This window comes from Mastigoproctus giganteus, chromosome 7 (assembly GCF_048544385.1).
Source record: "Mastigoproctus giganteus isolate SK-2022 chromosome 7, ASM4854438v1, whole genome shotgun sequence".
Classification (NCBI taxonomy): domain Eukaryota; kingdom Metazoa; phylum Arthropoda; class Arachnida; order Uropygi; family Thelyphonidae; genus Mastigoproctus; species Mastigoproctus giganteus.
The window spans coordinates 83,928,014-83,946,651 of record NC_143581.1 but is presented as its reverse complement, the minus strand read 5'-3'; the positions used below and the strand labels follow the sequence as shown (position 1 = coordinate 83,946,651).

At 37.3% G+C, this 18,638-nt stretch overlaps 1 protein-coding gene across 1 annotated transcript in view; it reads left to right on the top strand.

Moving 5' to 3' along the window:
• The window catches only part of nonC (serine/threonine-protein kinase Smg1), a 1,411,261-nt gene that overhangs the window by 747,308 nt on the left and 645,315 nt on the right, over window positions 1–18,638 (top strand). The window contains exon 42 of the mRNA XM_090378365.1: window positions 12,816–13,045. Within this exon, the coding sequence (XP_090234491.1) occupies window positions 12,816–13,045 (230 nt within the window). The remainder of the gene's footprint in view (window positions 1–12,815; window positions 13,046–18,638) is intronic.

Sequence of the window (18,638 nt, the reverse complement as noted above, 5' to 3'; positions counted from 1 at the left end):
TTATTATGAGAACATCCTTAGATTCAGGCGAAGTCCCCACAGACTAGAGATGTGCAAATGTATCCTCAGTTCACAAAGGAGGATCTAAGGGTGACACGAGTAATTACAGGCCAGTTAGTTTTAACTTCTGTTCCGGGTAAAATAATAGAGTCACTGTTTAAAGATCGCAGGATCATCTAGACAAAGCTGCAGAAATAAATCAGACACACATGGGTTTGTTAAGGGAAAGTCTTGTCTGACAAATTTGATTGGTTGTAATGAAGTGGTTACAAAGAAACTGGATGCAAAAAATAATTTTGATATCATATATTTGGATTTCAGGAAAGCTTTTGACACTGTTGCGCATGGAAGACTATTGGTACAAATTGGAGCAGAATGGTATTAAGGGTAAGATGCTACAATGGATAAAAGGATGGTTGAGTGGGAGAAGACAGAGGGTGGTAATTAAAGGGTGCTGCTCTTCGTGGGCTAATGTTATTAGTGGAGTCCCACAGGGTTCGGTGTTGGGTCCACTGTTGTTTTGTCTATTTATCAATGATATTGATGAAGGTATATCAGGCTTAGTGTCGAAGTTTGCAGATGATAAAAAGGTTGGCAGGATTTTTAATGACAATAATGGCAGTGGGCTACTGCAACAGGATCTAGGGCAGATGGGCTGAGAAGTGGCAGCTGAAGTTTAACCTTGACAAATGCAAAGTACTGCCTATGGGTAGAAATAACCCCAGAGAAATGTACCAACTGTGTGGTACTACACTTAAGGTTGTAGAAAATGAAAAAAGACTTGGGAGTAATTGTGCAGTCAGATATGAAGTTTTCTGAGCAATGCAGACAGGCTGCCAGGGCAGGTCATGGGGTTTTTGTCAATGATATATGGGAATTTTGCTAGCAGGGAAAAGGAGGTGATTGTCCCTGACCATTGTATAAAGCAATGGTCAGGCCACGTCTTAAGTACTGCGTACAGGTCTGGAGGCCTCATTTTAGGAAGGATGTAGATTTTCTTGAGCATGTACAGAGAAGGGCAACAAGATTGGTGAAAGGAATGAAGGGATCCTCTTACTAAGAGAGGCTTAAGTTCTGCAAATTGCAGCGGCTGGAGACTAGGCGCCTGTGAGGTGATCTTATTGAGATGTATAAGGCCTTGAATGGGTTGAGCACGCTGAATTCTGATGGAATCCTTCCACTTGTTCAGATTACGAACCTAAGGAGGCATAAATTCAAATTAAGAAAAGATAGATGTGCGGAAATTTGCCTTTAGCCAGCGGGTGGTTAATTGCTGGAACAAACTTCCATCTGTCATTGTGGAAGTTGATAGGTTAAATAAATTTAAAGAGGAACTGGACAAACATTTAGAGGGATTTGTTTTGTAAATTTTTTTTTTTTTTTGGCTGATGCTGCATAAGCTCATACACTTGGTTTCTTGCATCACATGTCACTACTACTACCAAGGAACTTTACCTGACTGTTAGGAAAGTTGAACTGGAGAATGTCAAGTTGCAAAGAGAGAAAGTCAAAGAACCCCAAGTGATTAGTGGACGATTCTTGATTAGACCGGGGTTCGAACCTGTCACCACCAAATACGGAGGATGCGGGAAGGTCAGTGAATGACCACCCCATATCCCCGGAGCAATATGGCCTTAGTTGCTAATGCTCCTAAAAACCAAATAACAACAAGTGATTAGTGGAATTGGGAAAACGGTAGAGACAACAGATGGATTTGGCACAATGAGGTAGAGAGATTTTAAGCCAGACAAGATGGAAAAGAGGAGATTCCAAATTACCAAGTCTCTGACAGGGAATATCGGAACTGACTTATGCACAAGTACCACCTTTGAGGTGAAAGGAATCATACAGTGAATAATTTGGGCAACTGATATTATCAGTTGTTGAATCAACCGATAACTGAGATTCTGTCAGAAAAAGTACATGTGGTTTGGCAGACTGGAAGTGAACATTGTTGAGATTAGAATTTAAACCATGTATATTTGTGAAATGAACTATGAAGTGTTTGGGAGGTTTAGATCTTTTCGCAGATAGCTTACTCTATTAGTTTGTCAATTCATGGTGTATTCAATAGTAAGAAAAAGTGGCGGGGGGGACCTGCTATATGAAGTAATGAAATTTTTGGATATGGCTTACACATGATAAGAATATACCTAGATCCTTGACATAATGTGACCTCGACAATGCCCACGCATACACACTACTCGGACTCCCTCCAGTCACTCCATCTGGCAGAGCAGAGGTAGCAAGATTATAAACTAGCTCATCCAGAAGCCTCCTAAAGAGTTACCAATAGGTTTGGTCTGTTGTAATAATTAGCAGCTGGCCTGCAAACACCGTTTTAGAGCTCTACCCTCAAAATGTAAGGAAGATTGGATCTCACCACGATGTTCATCATAACCTCAAAAGTCATCAGTCATACTGCATGGTGGAAGAGATGGGGAGGTGCCTCCGTAGCCAGGTATGAAGGAGCAGCAGTGCGTAGCACATGTTTCTTGATTACACCAGGGTTCGAGCCCATCACCACCAAATTACTGAGGATGCGGAAAAGGTTAGGGGATGACCACTGCATATCCCGGAGCAATATGGCCTTAGTTGCTAATGCTCCTAAAAACCAAATAACAAACAAACAAACAAACAACAAGAGATGGGGAAGGATTGACTGGAATTTAGCGCTGGAGACTAAACATGGGTTCCACCACTTCAAGCCTCCAATAAGCAAAGTGATGGTATTGCACTGGTTGGTGCAAGTCATCTACCGCCTAGTAACACAGAGGGGTGGCATTCCTCCATGTGGTGTGGCCACCACACCTGGATCCCTGTTTACTTTGGTTCACACCTGGGTGGTCACCCACAGTGTGCTTCTACATGGAGGTTATACCCAGGATTATAACAGTCCCACCATCATGAAGGTTCAAGCAGAGGATTTGGCTGTCACAGAAATGCTGATGGAACATCAGTTCCATCAGCATTTTAAACTCCCAAGTAGCAAGTACAGCTTGTCTGGCATATCTGAGAAAATGTCTGTGACAACCTCAAGGACCTAACATAAACATAATCTAACATTCTTATACACCAATGCTCATACATCTATTGTCTGGATCAGAAGTTCCCATAGCTTGGATTTTTCTGAATTGGTGGCACAAAGTCTAAAAGTTTGGGATCCTCTGATCTAGATCAGATGTTCTCTTCTATTGATCTTTCAGTATAAAAATATGTCCTCTTAGACTGACACAGTTGCTGACCTCATAGTAGTGATCACTTCTCAGTTATCTTTATTTTCTGGTGATGTTCTATGCTGAATATAAGAACAGCTTTGAAATTTGACAGGGCTAATTGATTTAAATACCAAGAAATAATTTATTTAGTTACCAGAATCATTGCACCCTATCCAGTATTTTATATTACACAAATATAATAGTAACTGAACCCACTATTCCAAAATCATCTAATGAAGTCTATCTCCATTCAAAAATTTGTTGGAATGAAGCCTGCAGCATTGCCAAAAAAAATGAGCAATGAATATTGGAATCTGTTTTGTAAACATCCAACCACAGCTAATTCTGTACAGTTTGAGAAGGCTTGTCATGTGAAATGTTAATGCTTGTTAATGCTTACATACTCATAGGAATGAGTATGTAAGCACATTATGCTTCCACTATAAACAGAACCATAGATACCCCTACAGTTAAACAAATTAATGGTTAATACTCCCACAACTTCTCTATTTCTGCTGTGTTTTCTGAAAGGGAAGGAAATTTTTGAACCTCTTGAAAATCCTAATGCATTAGAACTTTCAATGATTTGCTTGTAGAAGTATTGTTATTTTTTGATACATTGGAAGTTACATCTTTCACTGTATCCGGCATTAGTTAAATTGTACTTGGAATACTGGATCCAAGTGTAGAGTCCCTATTGAAAATTTGACATTGAGCTTCAGTACTCACCTGAATCTCACCTGACATTGTTGTAGTCAATGTAGTTATAATCTTCTAAGTCCACATGCAATGGACTTTTTGGAAGTTAGGTAAACATTAACTCAATGATAAGAGCAAAAGTTAACATTAGAACTTCCTTTATTAGAAATAACTTATGGTCGTGGTTTGTTTTTAAGTCCATCCAAATATAGGTCATACTTTTACAACCATTTAGGGATTTGTGAAAGTTTTTTGTTTGGTTCCATTGAATTCACATATTTTTATTACATATGTAAACAAAGCTTTTCTTTGTTTATAATAATCTCAACAGCAAACAATATACTGAATTCAGTTGACTGCCTTATGTTCTGATGACTTCAGTATCCCTAGCCACTCTCGGAACAATTACATCATAGAGTATCAGTTAAAATGCTATTATAAGTTGCTAAAAGTGCTGAAAGCAACATAAATGTCAGTTGATGTTAGATGTAATGAAGAAATCAAGCCGACGTTGCAGAGTGGTCAAGCACGTGGGTACATAAGTATGCTTGTCTTGAGTGACGTGGTTCAAGCCCATAACTGCTAAGTATGGTGCTGCTTCTTGTATTCTTTCTATCTTGTGATCGTCTTGGAGTATAAACAGAATATTTATTTATTTATTTGATAAAACCTGACATGAATTTCCTGTATTAGAGAAGACTGGTTTCCAACTGTCGACTTCCAATGCAGTTGGTAATGATTTCTGTGAAAAGCAACATTTATTTTGACATCTTGGTGTGAACCTAGGTGAGCATACAATTCCTGTAACTGCAAATATCAGAGCCCTTATGGGTAGCACAGTTGGTAGGATTCTGCCCTCCACGCACCGTGTGGAAAAGACTGAATGTGAGTCCCATCATTGATGGGAGGAATTTTTATGCATCTTTTTTCATAATGTGGCTCAGTTAGTCAGTCTCAGCAAGGGTAGCATGGTTTTCTTCTCCCAGAAATCTGGTTTTTTGTCCAGAAAACAGAAAATCAACCTGAGAGCAATTTATAGGCAATGTATATGGAACAATATGACCTGCTCCTAAAACCATACTACTACTGCAGCAAATATCAGATTTATTGACATAATCTTAGACATCTAACGTGCTTTTTTTGACCATATACCGTCAGAATAGAATGTCATAGAAAATCTGAGCATTTTAAGGATCATCACCTTATTTTGATGGGAAACTGATCAGCAACACTGCTACATTTATATTGTATCTTGTAATATATCCCATTTCACTTATAGAGCTTCAAGTAGCTGAATCTTGTACATCAAAGTTCATTCCAAATTGCTTTAGGAGCATCTTCTCTAATCCAGGCTTTATACAGATGCCCACAAAACATTACATCGTTGGAGGGAGGGAGGGAGGGGAGAGAGAGAGAGAGAGAGAGAGAGAGAGAGAGAGAGAGAGAGAGAGAGAGAGAGAGAGAGTAGAAAGGAATCACCAAGAGAGAGAAGAATGATGATATGCCAAGCCCATACTCACCAGATGTCAGCACCTTGGACAAATGGAAGACTACTGTACAAATTGGAGCAGTATGGCATTATGGACAACTTTCCGCTATGGATAAAGGAATGGTTGTGTGGACAGAGTGGTAATTAATGGACACTGTTCTTCGTGGACTAATAATAGAGATGGGCAGTAATTCAATTACAATCATTATTTTTGTAAATTTCATAATAAAATAATTTGCATATAATCGATTATTGTGATTGTTGAAATAATCATAATAAATCATTTCATTATGCCAATCACTAGGTATTGCCTTATGTCAAAAAAGGGATTTGCAAAAACTGCAAAAGTAGAGGAAATATTTAAATCAATTAATTGATTTAAATATCAGTTAATTAATAGGCAAATTGCTGCTATGGATAGAGGGATGGTTGAGTGGGAGAAGACAGGAGTGGTAATCAATGGACACTGCTCTTCATGGACTAATGTTAATAGTGGAGTCCCTCAGGGTTCAGTGTTGGGTCTATTGTTATTTTCTGTATTTATAAATGATATTGATGATGGTATATCAGGCTTAATGTCCAATTTTGCAGATGATATGAAGGTTGGCTGGTTTGTTAATGACACTAATGACAGTACGCTGCTGCAACAAGATCTAGAAAAGTTGAGCAGATGGGTTGAGAGGTGGCAAATGAAGTTTAACATTCACAAATGTAAAGTACTACATATAGGAAGCAGTAACCCCAGAGTAACGTATCAACTCTGTGGTACTACACTGACAGTGGTAGAGAATGAAAAGGATCTGGGGGTAATTGTGCAGGCAGATATGAAGTTTTCTGAGCAGTGCAGATGGTCTGCAAGAGTAGCTCATGGTGTCTTGTCAATGATATTCAGGAATTTTTCTTGCAGGGATATGGAAGTGATTATCCTCTTGTATAAGGGGATAATCACTTCCTCAAGGTAAGTCCACACCTTGAGTACTGTATACAGGTCTGGAGGGCCTCATTTTAAGAAGGATGTGGAGCAGTTGGAACGAGTGCAGAGGAGGGCAACGAGATTGGTGAATGGGATGAAGGGCTGTACTTATGAAGAAAGGCTTGAGTTTTCCAAATTACAGTGTCTGGAGACTAGACACCTCTGAGGTGATCTGAGTGAGGTGTATAAAGCTTTGAATGGTTTGTGCATGCTCAATACTGATTGGATTCTTCCTCTTGCTCAGAATAATCACCTGAGAGGGCAGAAATTCAAATTGAGGAAAGACGAATGTGGGATAGTGGAAGATGTGTGGAAGTTTGCCTTTAGCCAGTGGGCCATTGGTTGCTGGAACAAAATTCCATCTGTCGTAGAAGTTGATAGCTTAAATAGATTCAAGGCAGACCTTGACAAACATTTGGAGCGAGTGGATGTGTGAAATTAGGGTGTTTTTTTTTTTTTTTTTTTTTGATCTGACTGATGCTATATAAGCTTGCTTTCTTGCATCATGTGCCTTTGCTAATGCTAATAACCAAAGACATAATCTCAAAAAAGGGGGGAAATAGTGGAAAAATGTACACTGGAGACAGAACAGGTTTGACACCAACTAAAGTGCACAAAAAACATCTATCAAATATGAGAAACTTAGCATGCTGAGTGATGGGAAAAATCATTTGGTCTAAAGAATTTTAATTTTTCATTTTGTAAAATCTTGTTCACTCCCAATAATCTTAAAATTATTTTTCCGAACAGTTTTTTCTTTCTTTTTTTGGCACAAATTTAGTTGCGCCAAAAAAAATTGTGCCATTGACTTCTGATATCTTGATTTTCCTTCATGTGCTTTGTGCTTTTTAACTGTGGTGTCAAACCTGCGCTCCCTTTCCCCTCCATACATGACTGTACATTTTCTTACAAATATGTGTTTTTGTGCTGTAGATTACATATCTTTGGTTTTATGGTAAAGTGGCATTTAAGTGCAATGAACATTAGGGAATTAAAATTGTACTGTGAATAGAAACAATGGGAGGGCTATCGTGAATTTAACTTTTCACCAAGAAACAGTGATACAAGACAAACACCTCAGGAGAAGAGGGAAATCTTCAGAAATGGCTGAGGTGGACAATTCCCTGCCCCCTATGAAGTCACTTCTTTTAACCTTGTGAATCTTTTTTCACATTTTGTATATTGTTTCTTGTATCTGTAACAAAATTCTTGTTCCTTGTAACAAAATTATCCAATTTTGTTAATTGCATTGTTACCTGCTGTACAAACAGACAATGCAGTTTGTTGAAGATTATACTGAGGGAAGGTGGTAAACAGCAAGCTGAAAGTTGTTTCAGTAGTAGCCATCACCTTCTTGTATTGAAGTGGAATATAAAATTGGAGCCAACAACTTATATGCTCCCACCACTGAAAGGAAAAAAGTTTTTAATGAATTTGATATAGCTGTATATTTAAGATTAAAAAAATAAAAATAATAATAATTTAAATATTAAGGTAAAAATTAATCTTTTAACCAAACCCAGGGAATTATCTTCAGAACTTGAATTTCCTCTAGCTGCAATTGTTTACTGCTTTAGGAAGCTAAATTGGTAAAATGGCCCTTGAGGCTGTTGTAGACATTCTCGCAGGTATGCCAAGATGTGCTTGCTGCTTTGGAGTCTATAATGCTGATGGAACTGGTATGTGGGTGTCACTGCAGTCAAGTGGACCTAATTTCGGCCAAGTCTGGTCAGTCCTGCCAATCTGCTGCTTCCACTTTCATGATGGTGGGACTGTTAGTAACCCAGGATATAACCCTCACATGCAAGTTGTGAAATCTGTCTCCTGGCACACTGGAGGTGTGGCACCCACACCACACAGAGTAATGCTGCCCATCTGTGTTAACGGTCAATACTAAGTGGTAGATAACTCTCAACTTGTGCAACAACACCACTTTGCTTATTGGAGGCTTGAAGTGGCAGAACCCATGTTTATTCTCCAGAGCAAAGTTCCAGCAAACCTCTTCCCCCCCCCCCCATGTCTTCCTTCATGCAGTATATTTGATGTCGTTTGAGGTTATGATGGACATCATGGCAAGATGCAGTCTTCCTTACATTTCGAGGGTGCCGCTCTAAAGTGATGTTCGCAGGCTGTCCACTAGAGAGTCTGCCTGACCGAACCAGGTGACTTCTGGATCAGCTAGGATGCTTCTGGATCAGTTGTATAATCTGGCTGCTCCTATTCTGCGAGATAGTTATGAGAGGGAGTCTTAGTATTAGATATGTCGGGGGGGGGACATTATCAAGGCAATGCTGTGTCAAGGAGCTGAGTAAATTTTTAACGCGTGTACTCTGTATCCAGAATTTCATTACTTCATACAGCATGTCCTTGCCACCTTTTCTTACTTCTGAATACACCATGAATTGTCAAACTAATAGAACAAACTTATCTGCAAAAATGTCTAAACCTCTCAAACACTTCCTAGTTCACTTTACAAATATACATGGTCACAGTTCTAACCTCAATGGTGTCCATTGTCAATTACCGTCTGCCAGACCCGATGTACTTTTACTGAAAGAATCCCAGTTATCGCTTGATTCAAACATTGCTCATCGCAGTGATTGCTCATCACATTGCTCATAAGGAGGTGATTATTCCCTTGTATAAGGCAATGGTCAGGCCACATCTTGAGTACTGTATACAGGTCTGGAGGCCACATTTTAAGAAGGATGTAGAGCTGTTGGAATGAGTACAGAGAAGGGCAACAAGATTAGTGAATGGAACAAAGGGTTGCTCTTACAAAGAAAGGCCTAAGTTTTGCAAATTACAGTGTCTGGAGACTAGGTATCTGTGAGGTGATCTGATTGAGGTGTATAAAGCCTTGAATAGTTTGACCATGCTCAATGCGGATGGATTCTTACTCTTGCTCAATTTGAATTTATGCCTGAGAGGGCATAAATTCAAATTGAGGAAAGACAGTTGTAGGATAGATGTGTGAAAGTTTGCCTTTAGCCAGCGGATGGTTGATTGGTTGAACAAATTTCCATCTGTCATTGTAAAAGTTGATAGCTTAAATAGATTCAAGGCAGAACTTGACAAACATTTGGAGCGAGTGGATGGGTGAAATAAGGTCTTTTTTTTTTTTTTCTCTGGCTGATGGTTTCTTGCATTACGTGCCTTTGCTAATGTTAATGGCATTTTCTTTCGTCATTGTGAATGATAGGCTTAACCGATCGGCTGGAAGAGGTCTCAAATTGAAACTGTTTCTTCCTAGATGTGCCCAAAGTTGTTGTTGTCGTTATTTGATTTTTAGGAGCATTAGTTACTAAGGCCATATTGCTCCGGGGATATGCGGTAGTCATTCCCTGAACTTTCTATATCCTCCGTATTTGGTGGTCTCGGGCTCGAACCCCGGTTAATAAAGAAGCGTGTACTACACACTGCTGCTCCTGTTCACCTGGTTGCGGAGAAGCCCCCAAAGTTGTTAAAATATAAGAATTCCAAATAGTTTTTTTTTTTACAGAACAGGCAATTTTTTTTTAGTACAAACGAGAATATTTCAACATTCACTTCATAGATGGAACCACTGGAAGATGTTAACTGTTTAAGAGTTGTCTAAGTTGATAAGGCATTTTTTTCTGATTAATGATTTGCACAATCATGTCCTTTGTTCCAGGGAAAGAAATAATAATAATAAAACTCTGCTACCAATTGCAAAATTGCTTAACTTAAAAGAAATAACTAATTGTTAGAATTCCATTTCACTGCTTCCTACGTTGCACACATAAGCTCATACACTCATTGCCATTCATTACATTTAATACGTTTAAAACATTCAGAAGTCATCATGTTATTCGTTGTCAGCTTCTAGTTTATTTATTTATTTATTATTATTTTTTTTTTTTTATTTTTTTTTTTTTTAAGATGAGTAATAATTTAAGTATTTAGAATTATGTCACTGTCATGAAGACATGTTGTGTTGAATGTACCTTGCGGCGAAGAAGATACGCGCATTTTCCTGTTTCTGCAAATATATTCAGGATCGGTCTGAAATGGTGAAATCAAAAAAAAAATTATAAGTTTCCTCAGTTACAAGAAATGACAAAAGATTCAACGTGTACTGGTTACCTGCTTACGACATACGGATTTGATGCATAGTGGCTTACTCGCTTGTGACAAAACACGCAGTTCATTTCTTTAGAACAGCTAGAGAAAACTTTAAATTCATATACTATTGAGGGAACGAAATTTAAAAGAGAAATTCAGATATGCATTAGTTTCGGGTCTGTGGTTGAGAATTTTTTAGAGAACAATAAAGATCCGGACTACCAGACTACAGTTGAAAATATGTTGGCAAACACCAAGAAGTTGCGCTGCAACATGATTGTCACTGTATATTTTTACACTTTCACATTTGGAAGTGTAAGTGAAGAACAGGGTGAGAGGCTTAAACAGGACACATGGAGATGAGATACCAGGAGAGTTGAAATTTATGGTACTGTATAGTACCCCTTCAGTATCTAGCAAACATCAGGGCCGATATTTGCTAGATATTGAAGAGGTGCTATACAGTAGAAGCATCTGCAGAAAAAAAGAAAGAAACGAAACACAAGTTTTTAAAGTGAAAGGTGAGATTTTAGCATACTTTTTAATATTCTACCATTTTCAGTAGTATTTTATAGAGATGACAATGAGTTGTCCAAAAATTTTTGGAAAATATCAGGCAATGAAAACCGTGCTACCAATTACGAATTTTTCACAACGGGCACAGCTTGGAAAAAATATCAGGCAATAAAAATGGCTACCAATTGTGAAAATTTTGCAACGGGTACAGCTATTTTCTATTTGAGGCGTACTGGCTTACCTGCTCACGACAAAATATGGACTACATTTCTTTAGGACAGCTAGAGAAAAACTCTGCTACCAATTGCAAAATTTTTGCAGTAGGTACTGCTAGTCTTCTTTCATATTCTCAACCTTCAACCTATGCACACTGCTAAGTAGTATAGATTCTAATACTTGTTGTGTTTGGGGTTTTCATTAAAAAAAAATTTCAAGGAATTGAATTCAGGAATGCTTCAACTTAAAGCTGCAGGAATTTCCCTGCAGCTTTAAGTAGAGTCATTTCCTGCTTTTGTATGCTCTTAAGTTTATCTACACTGGTGTGCAAAACTTAAGGACCAGTCAGGTTTTCACCTGTGCTTCTCATGGGAGTGGCCTGGATATGGGAAAAGCATACGAAAGGAATCTCGTGAGCTACAGAAATGATGAAGGAAACTACACCGACACAACAACAGAAACAAAACAGTACAGAGGGACTTTATTCAAAAATGGCAACATAGCACTGGATGCCATGATACAGATGCATCACTGCCAAAGATGGAACAAAGGGAAGAGGTGGTCCTCAGTAGGAAATATGGCCACCCCTAATGTCGATGCAGGCTTTGCACCACCTGTCCATACTTAGAACAATGTTGTTGATAAGTTCTTGTGGTAACATCGTCGATTCCTCTGTCAGCACCTTCTTCAGCTGGTGAACATTTTCTGGTGTATGTGGACATGCTGCTAAACTTCTCCCCGAGAGCATCCCATATGTGTTTGATGAGATTTAGATTCGAGGAATGGGCAAGCCAGTCCATACGAACAATGTCCTCACTTTCCAAAACCATATTAACATCTGCAGTGTGATGGGGTGTGGTGTTATCATCCATAAACATGAACTCAGGGCCAATAGCACCTAATTAAAGTAATATGTGCATTCCAATGCTCCAAATATTGTGTAGGTGAAAAAGTAATCGAGTCATTTAATTTTCATTTTTAAATGAAATAAAGTAATTAATCTGAAACACTAAATAAAAAAAATATTTATATATATTTATAAATAATCAGCATTTGTCCTGATATCACTAGTGTTACCTAGGATGACGAATACTGTGTGTGTGTTATCACTTTCCTTAGCGAGGGTGGATCCTGGATCTGCCCATGCCAGAAAGTGCTATAATTATGTTTTGATTCATCAAAAGTCAAAGATCATACCTGGTAGTAAAAAATGAAATAAAATAAATAATGATTTTCAGAGGCTTCCAGACTACTGGACTACTACCCGATGTTAGTTTCAGTGGAGTATTCTGAAAAATTAGGGATAAGGTAAACCAATCTTTGTTTTTAATCGCATTTTCATAACTCAGATTGCTAAAATATATATGATAGATCCACCTTATACTGTTCATGTTTAGTGTAGTAGTATCACTACTGCTACTACAATTTGTTTGAATTTTATACATTATGCTTATGGATATACTAAATGTATCCTCAAAATAAGAATATAATTGAATATCACAAACAACAATAAATTTAATTTATTTATCCTAGAAGAAGTGGATGATATTTATCCCATTTTTATTCATTCAGTTTTTTATTATGAATAAGATTTATATGAATTATTATATTTTAATAGCTTCATCAGGTATTCCAGCAAAAGGTTCAGCAACAAGCTAGATCTCATTTATTTATGGATCAGATCAGTCCATTGCTAGCATCATTAAAATCCACGGTTATTCCCATGCCTGGAATCAGTACAAGGTCTTCGAATGTTATCACAGTGGAATCTGTCCACAATAGTGTTTCTATATTACCTACAAAAACAAAACCTAAAAAACTTGCATTTCTGGGATCTGATGGAAAAAAGTAAGATTCAGAGGTGTTTTTTTCTCCTTCCTTTATGAAATATATTTAACTTTTCTACACTAAATTGCCTTCTTTACAGAAATAATCTTCCCAAATTGTTTGTTAAATTTAAACTGTCTCTTTTTTCCATAATCATTTTATAGAGTGATTTATATATGTTTTTCAGATTAACTTAAAGAAATCCATAAATGAAATGTTTATGAATGAAAATTATGTAAATGAAACAAGAACATTATTTGTAATAAAACAATTGGATCTGAACTGTCAGTTCAGATAATCAGGGGGGAGAAGTCGCAAGGGATATTGTGTGCCTAATCCACTTGTCAAAAGCTTTTGAAACCATTTTCCTAACAGTAAATTTATGCATCTTATTAATATTCAGAAATAACATTTTAACAGTTGCAAATTCCCAGCAGAATTTATTTTGTATGCACTACCTTTTGTGATTATTTTTTGTCATTACTAAAAGGTTAAATTTTACTTGAATGGACATACTGCTCTGTGAGGAAATAGTATATTTCTTAAAATAAAATAGAAAACAGGTATGCAGTGAGCTTTTCAAATTTAGAAGAATTTTGAGAACAAAGGTAAATAGACACAAAATTTCTGTTTGGAAGGGGAAATTAACATTTTGGTAATCCCCCATCGTGAAATTGAGGTTATTCCAAAATAAGACCTATTCGTCTGCTGATAGTTCTGACTTACTGAAATCACATGCATCTGGTTGTGATGTTGCCTTTTCTTGGGCTATTCATCATAGCCTAAGTAACAAGGTGAAATGCTACAATAGGTGAATTCTGCCTCTGCCCCTTGCAAACTCAACTGATCAGAAATATTTTTAGCTAGCCTGAGATTACAGAACTGTAGCATACCACATTGTAACAATGGATGAACACAGAACATCACCAGACAGCCAACAAACTTGAATATTGGAAGAAACATGTCGGCAGTTTTTGGCAGCTATCATTGATAAGCAAGTATCACAATTTTCTATTCATATATTTTATTATCTTTCCTCTACCAAGAAATGTTGCCCTTAGAAATGTTTTGTTGTGAACTGCAGAGGATATATCTTATAAATGATTATGGTGAACATATTCTGTGACCAGTTTATTTGGTACACTCCCATCACTGAAGTTATTACCTAGGTCCAATGACACAGACGTTCCTTGCCGTCTGCCATTGTCATACAATCATACTGCTCTGTTTCCTCTTTTTTGCTGTCATGTTCAATCTTAGAACCCCTTTTATAAGACTGAAATAGGCCTCGGCTTCCTAGGTTTTCTTCTTCAAAGCCTACAAAATCTTGCTGGATGGATGGGATGGCCACAAAAGTTTCCAAGTACAGGTAGTTCTCGACTTTACGAGTTAATTCCTTCTTGGAATGCGCTTGTAAAGCAGGAATTTATTTCCCATAGACACAAGGTTAAAAATAGAGGTTGTGTTCTCAACAATGAAATTAGTTAGCTAATTAGTTTATATTTAAACAGTGATTGATTTATCGAAAGAAATGAAAATATAGCCTGTAATTCAAGCGAATTATTATAATAATAGAGAAATTATTTACGATTTACAAATGTTAAAGAATGTTTATTCTTCATCATCATCATCGACTAAACACACACTCGTTGATTACTCATTAATTGCTCAGCACTCCTTGGTTTGTTGCACAAGGAGTCATCTTCTTAAGAAATGTTTCAAGAGGCATTTGTTTCCAAGATAATTATCTCTTTTAATTATAAATTTCATGATTGTATGCATAAGCATTTTTTAACGGAACACACAAATTGCAACTAACACGATTCACATGGAGTAACAAGTTTAGAAGCTTTAAAAAAGGAATAAAGAGAAGATTCTGAAAATTTATTTATGTTTTTTATATGATTGAAGATTTCAGTAAAGGGGAAACACATTTCACCATAATAACGTAAAAAAAACCACACAATTCCAGCTGTCGGTATTTTTGCAAATGCAAGAAGATCAAGTTTACTACCCGTTTATAATTGCTTGCAGTGACCAGAAAGTGCAAATTGTTTTTATTGTTTTATGGTCGTGACCTCCAGAAACGTCCTTTAGCAAAATATCACAGAGGTGTTTAAAATTGATTCTTATAAAGGAACATGTGATAACTATGAAAGGGTAGTGCATTTTAATGATTTGAATTGGTAACTAATGCAATTTACAAACCACTCTCAAAACCTTTTATACGGCCTTAAGGTCACACTCGTGACCTTAAAAATGACATTTTAGAGAGATAAACAGCTTGGTCATAAATCGAAAATTCCAACTTCCGAGATCTTGAAACGAATTACCAAAAAACAATGTGTTATTGGGTTCACATTACGATTTTTTAATGATACGTTGGTGTCTCTGGAACTGATTAATGTCGTAAAGCTGGCTACACTATATTGTATAACTACGCATATGATTTGGAATGCGGTATTAATAAATGTTTAACATTAATTTTTTGCAATTTGTTTTCATGTTCATGTTTTCGATTTTGTTGATGCTTGATACTTGGGGGAAAAAACTCGTAAAGCGAGGACTGCCTATAGTAATTAGGCAGTGAATTAAGACCCCTTCCATTCTGAACAGTGTTTCTTATAGCCTCCAAAGTGTTGAATGTTCTCTTCCAAAATTGATTCTTCATTGGTGCCTCCATAGGCAGGTGGGGAGGAGCAGTGGTGCGTAGCACATGCTTCTTGATTAGACCAGGGTTCGAGCCCATGACCTCCAAATACAGAGGATGTAGAAAGGTCAGGGAATGACCACCACATATCCCCGGAGCAATATGGCCTTAGTTGCTAATGCTCCTAAAAACCAAATAACAAACAAACAGACTTACAAACGATTGTTCATTGCCATACCAACACCATTTTGAATTGTTTTCTGATATTTCCTAAACAACTTAATGTGGAGTCTCTTGAAGCTGCCCATCACTTAACTGCTCCATTGGCTGAGCATTAGGATTGTATGAGCTAGCTGGATTGAAGAAATGATGTAGCTGGCAAAAACATCACATTGATGAAATCAAATTTGCATTCCAAAGAAACTGCAAGTTCAGGGTCGTTGCAAGGTGTATTGCTAAAAGCACCAGAGCCCTCACTACCACTTTATTAGTGACTAAATACAGCAAGGCCAAAAGTTGCAATTGCCCATTCAGTAATGGTTGCCTGGATGCTTTGTAGTTGGACTTTCAGTAGATCCCAAGTTCACTTTGAAGACTTTTTGAGCAAGTAAGTGATGGTTTGACAATTTTAAAAAGGGATCTAAAGCAAAGTGTAGCTGGGAATAGCGAAGTTGCAAGTGCAGATAAAGAGGCAGTTAAAAAGTAGTCTTACTTTTGTGAGTTGTTAGAAGTTTATGTTCCTCACAAATTGTTCAGTGTGGGTGAGAGCGGTTCCATTTGGAAGATGATGGCAAATAAAATTTATGTAACTAAAGGTGAAGGTACTTTTGCAGGATGTAAAACTATAATGGACATGTTAACCTTGTTGCTTGGTACTAATTCTTCAGATTGTTTTAAATTAAAGCCCATTACTGTGTATTACTCCAAAAATCTCACAGTATCCAAGCAACAAGTTCATTCCTGACAGAGTAACTCATTATTTTATACTTCTTAGCTCATACTTTTGTAGAGATTAGAATAAATTTAATCCTTTAAATTTTAATTAAAAAAAAAAAAAAGCTGCATGAGCTGAGCACGCAAGGTCGATGGTTTTATGTGAAACATCCCCGATTTATGACAACTAAAGTAAGAGGCTATACTTGCGATTGCAACGTATCTAAATGTCTCTGGAAACAGCGTCGATTGAGGTACCCGATACTTGTCCTTTGTCTCTATATTCTTAGGTTTTCTCACTTTCATTCTTGCTCGATAGTCTCGAGAATGCTCTTCACTCTTCTTCAGCATCGTTGAACACTCAAATTTTATTTTCGAAAATTATTGATGAGAGAACATCTATAGCAACACCTAACAGTGAAATGTAGCAAAAATCTGAGATGAAAAAAGAAATTGTTGACAAATATTTGTATTGGTGCAGTCATACTTCCTGTGGTAGTAACTGCAGGGAGTGTGATTGCAGTGATGTCAAAATCCTGTAGTAGTAACTGTAGAATTGTGATGTCATACTGTTCAACAAATGGCTGCAACCAAATGGGTAATTAGGCTATTTTCAGATAGTACCCTGCTTGGGTTGGAAGTTGAGAAGACAAAAGAAGATATTTCTTGACATTAGACTTGACCAATCAGATTTACTCAGTTGTGGGTGCCTCCATGGATGTTCCACATCAATAACTCCTGATTAAGATGAAGAAACCACTGATTGTCAGTGATGGTTTCATCTTCTTAATCAGGAGTTTTTACACTTCAATTTTAGTAAAGGCCAATAGATGCAAGGGAGTTGGACTTTTTCTGCACAAACTAAAAAAAAAAATTACTAAATTATTACTAAAATATACCAATTCAGTTGCGCCTTAAACCAAAGAGGCCATCAATCCCCAACCACCTAGACAGGCAGCTTATTTCTGCGTCAACAGCATATCATGCAGTTGATTCCTTTCCGCAAAGATTTATATTTATACCTTCTCCTTTTTTTTTTTTTTTTTGCCTATTTTAAGTGTGGAAATTAAACTAACATTCAGTTTGTTCTCTCCTGTCAGATGTATACTCGTGGCAGAGAATAAAAATACATGGGACACATAAATTATCAGGTGGCACAGAAAACTATGGTGGATATAAGCTAGTCTGTAATAAAGTCACAAAGGAGGTTAGGCAACAAAGACAGATTATGAGAAATCTTTGGCAAAGGATGCAAAGGTAAATTCTTGAAGGAAAAAGATGAATCGGATTGATCCACTTGATATCGATGGTTCGAGCAATGATTATCCTGCTTAGATAGCTGACAAACTGAATGAGTATTTTGTATCCACATTCACACATGAGGAAGTCTGTAGGGAAGTGGAGGCTAGAAGCTTATCAAACTCTATCAGGGGGCTAAATGATGTTGTAATAACTGAGAGCAAAGTGGAGGAGAAATTGTTGAAGTTGAACATAAGAAAGACACCTGGGGGGGGGTGGATAGGATCGATCCAATTTTATTAAAGGAGACAGCAAAGGAAATAAGCAAACGCTCAGTCATAATTGTGAGAGCTTCCTTGGACACAGCGAAGGTCCTCGTGAACTGCAGATGTGCAAATGTGTCCCCAATTCACAAAAGGGATCAAAGGGCAACACGAGTAATTATAGAGCTGTCAGTTTAACTTCTGTTCCAGGGAAAATAATGGAGTCACTGGTTAAAGAAGCACTGCAGAATTATCTAGACAAAACTGCAGTTATAGTTCTGTTAAGGGCAAGTCTTGTCTGATAAATTTGATTGGATACTATGATGTGGTCACAAAGGAAATGTAAAAAAAATTATTTTGATATCACATACTTGGATTTTAGGAAAGCTTTTGATACTGTTCCACATGGAAGAACACTGTACAGATTTCAGCAGTATGGCATTAAGAGCAAGTTGCTACTAAAGATAAAGGGATGGTTGAGTGGGAGAAGATAAAGAGTGGTAATCAATGGACACTGCTCTTCTTGGAC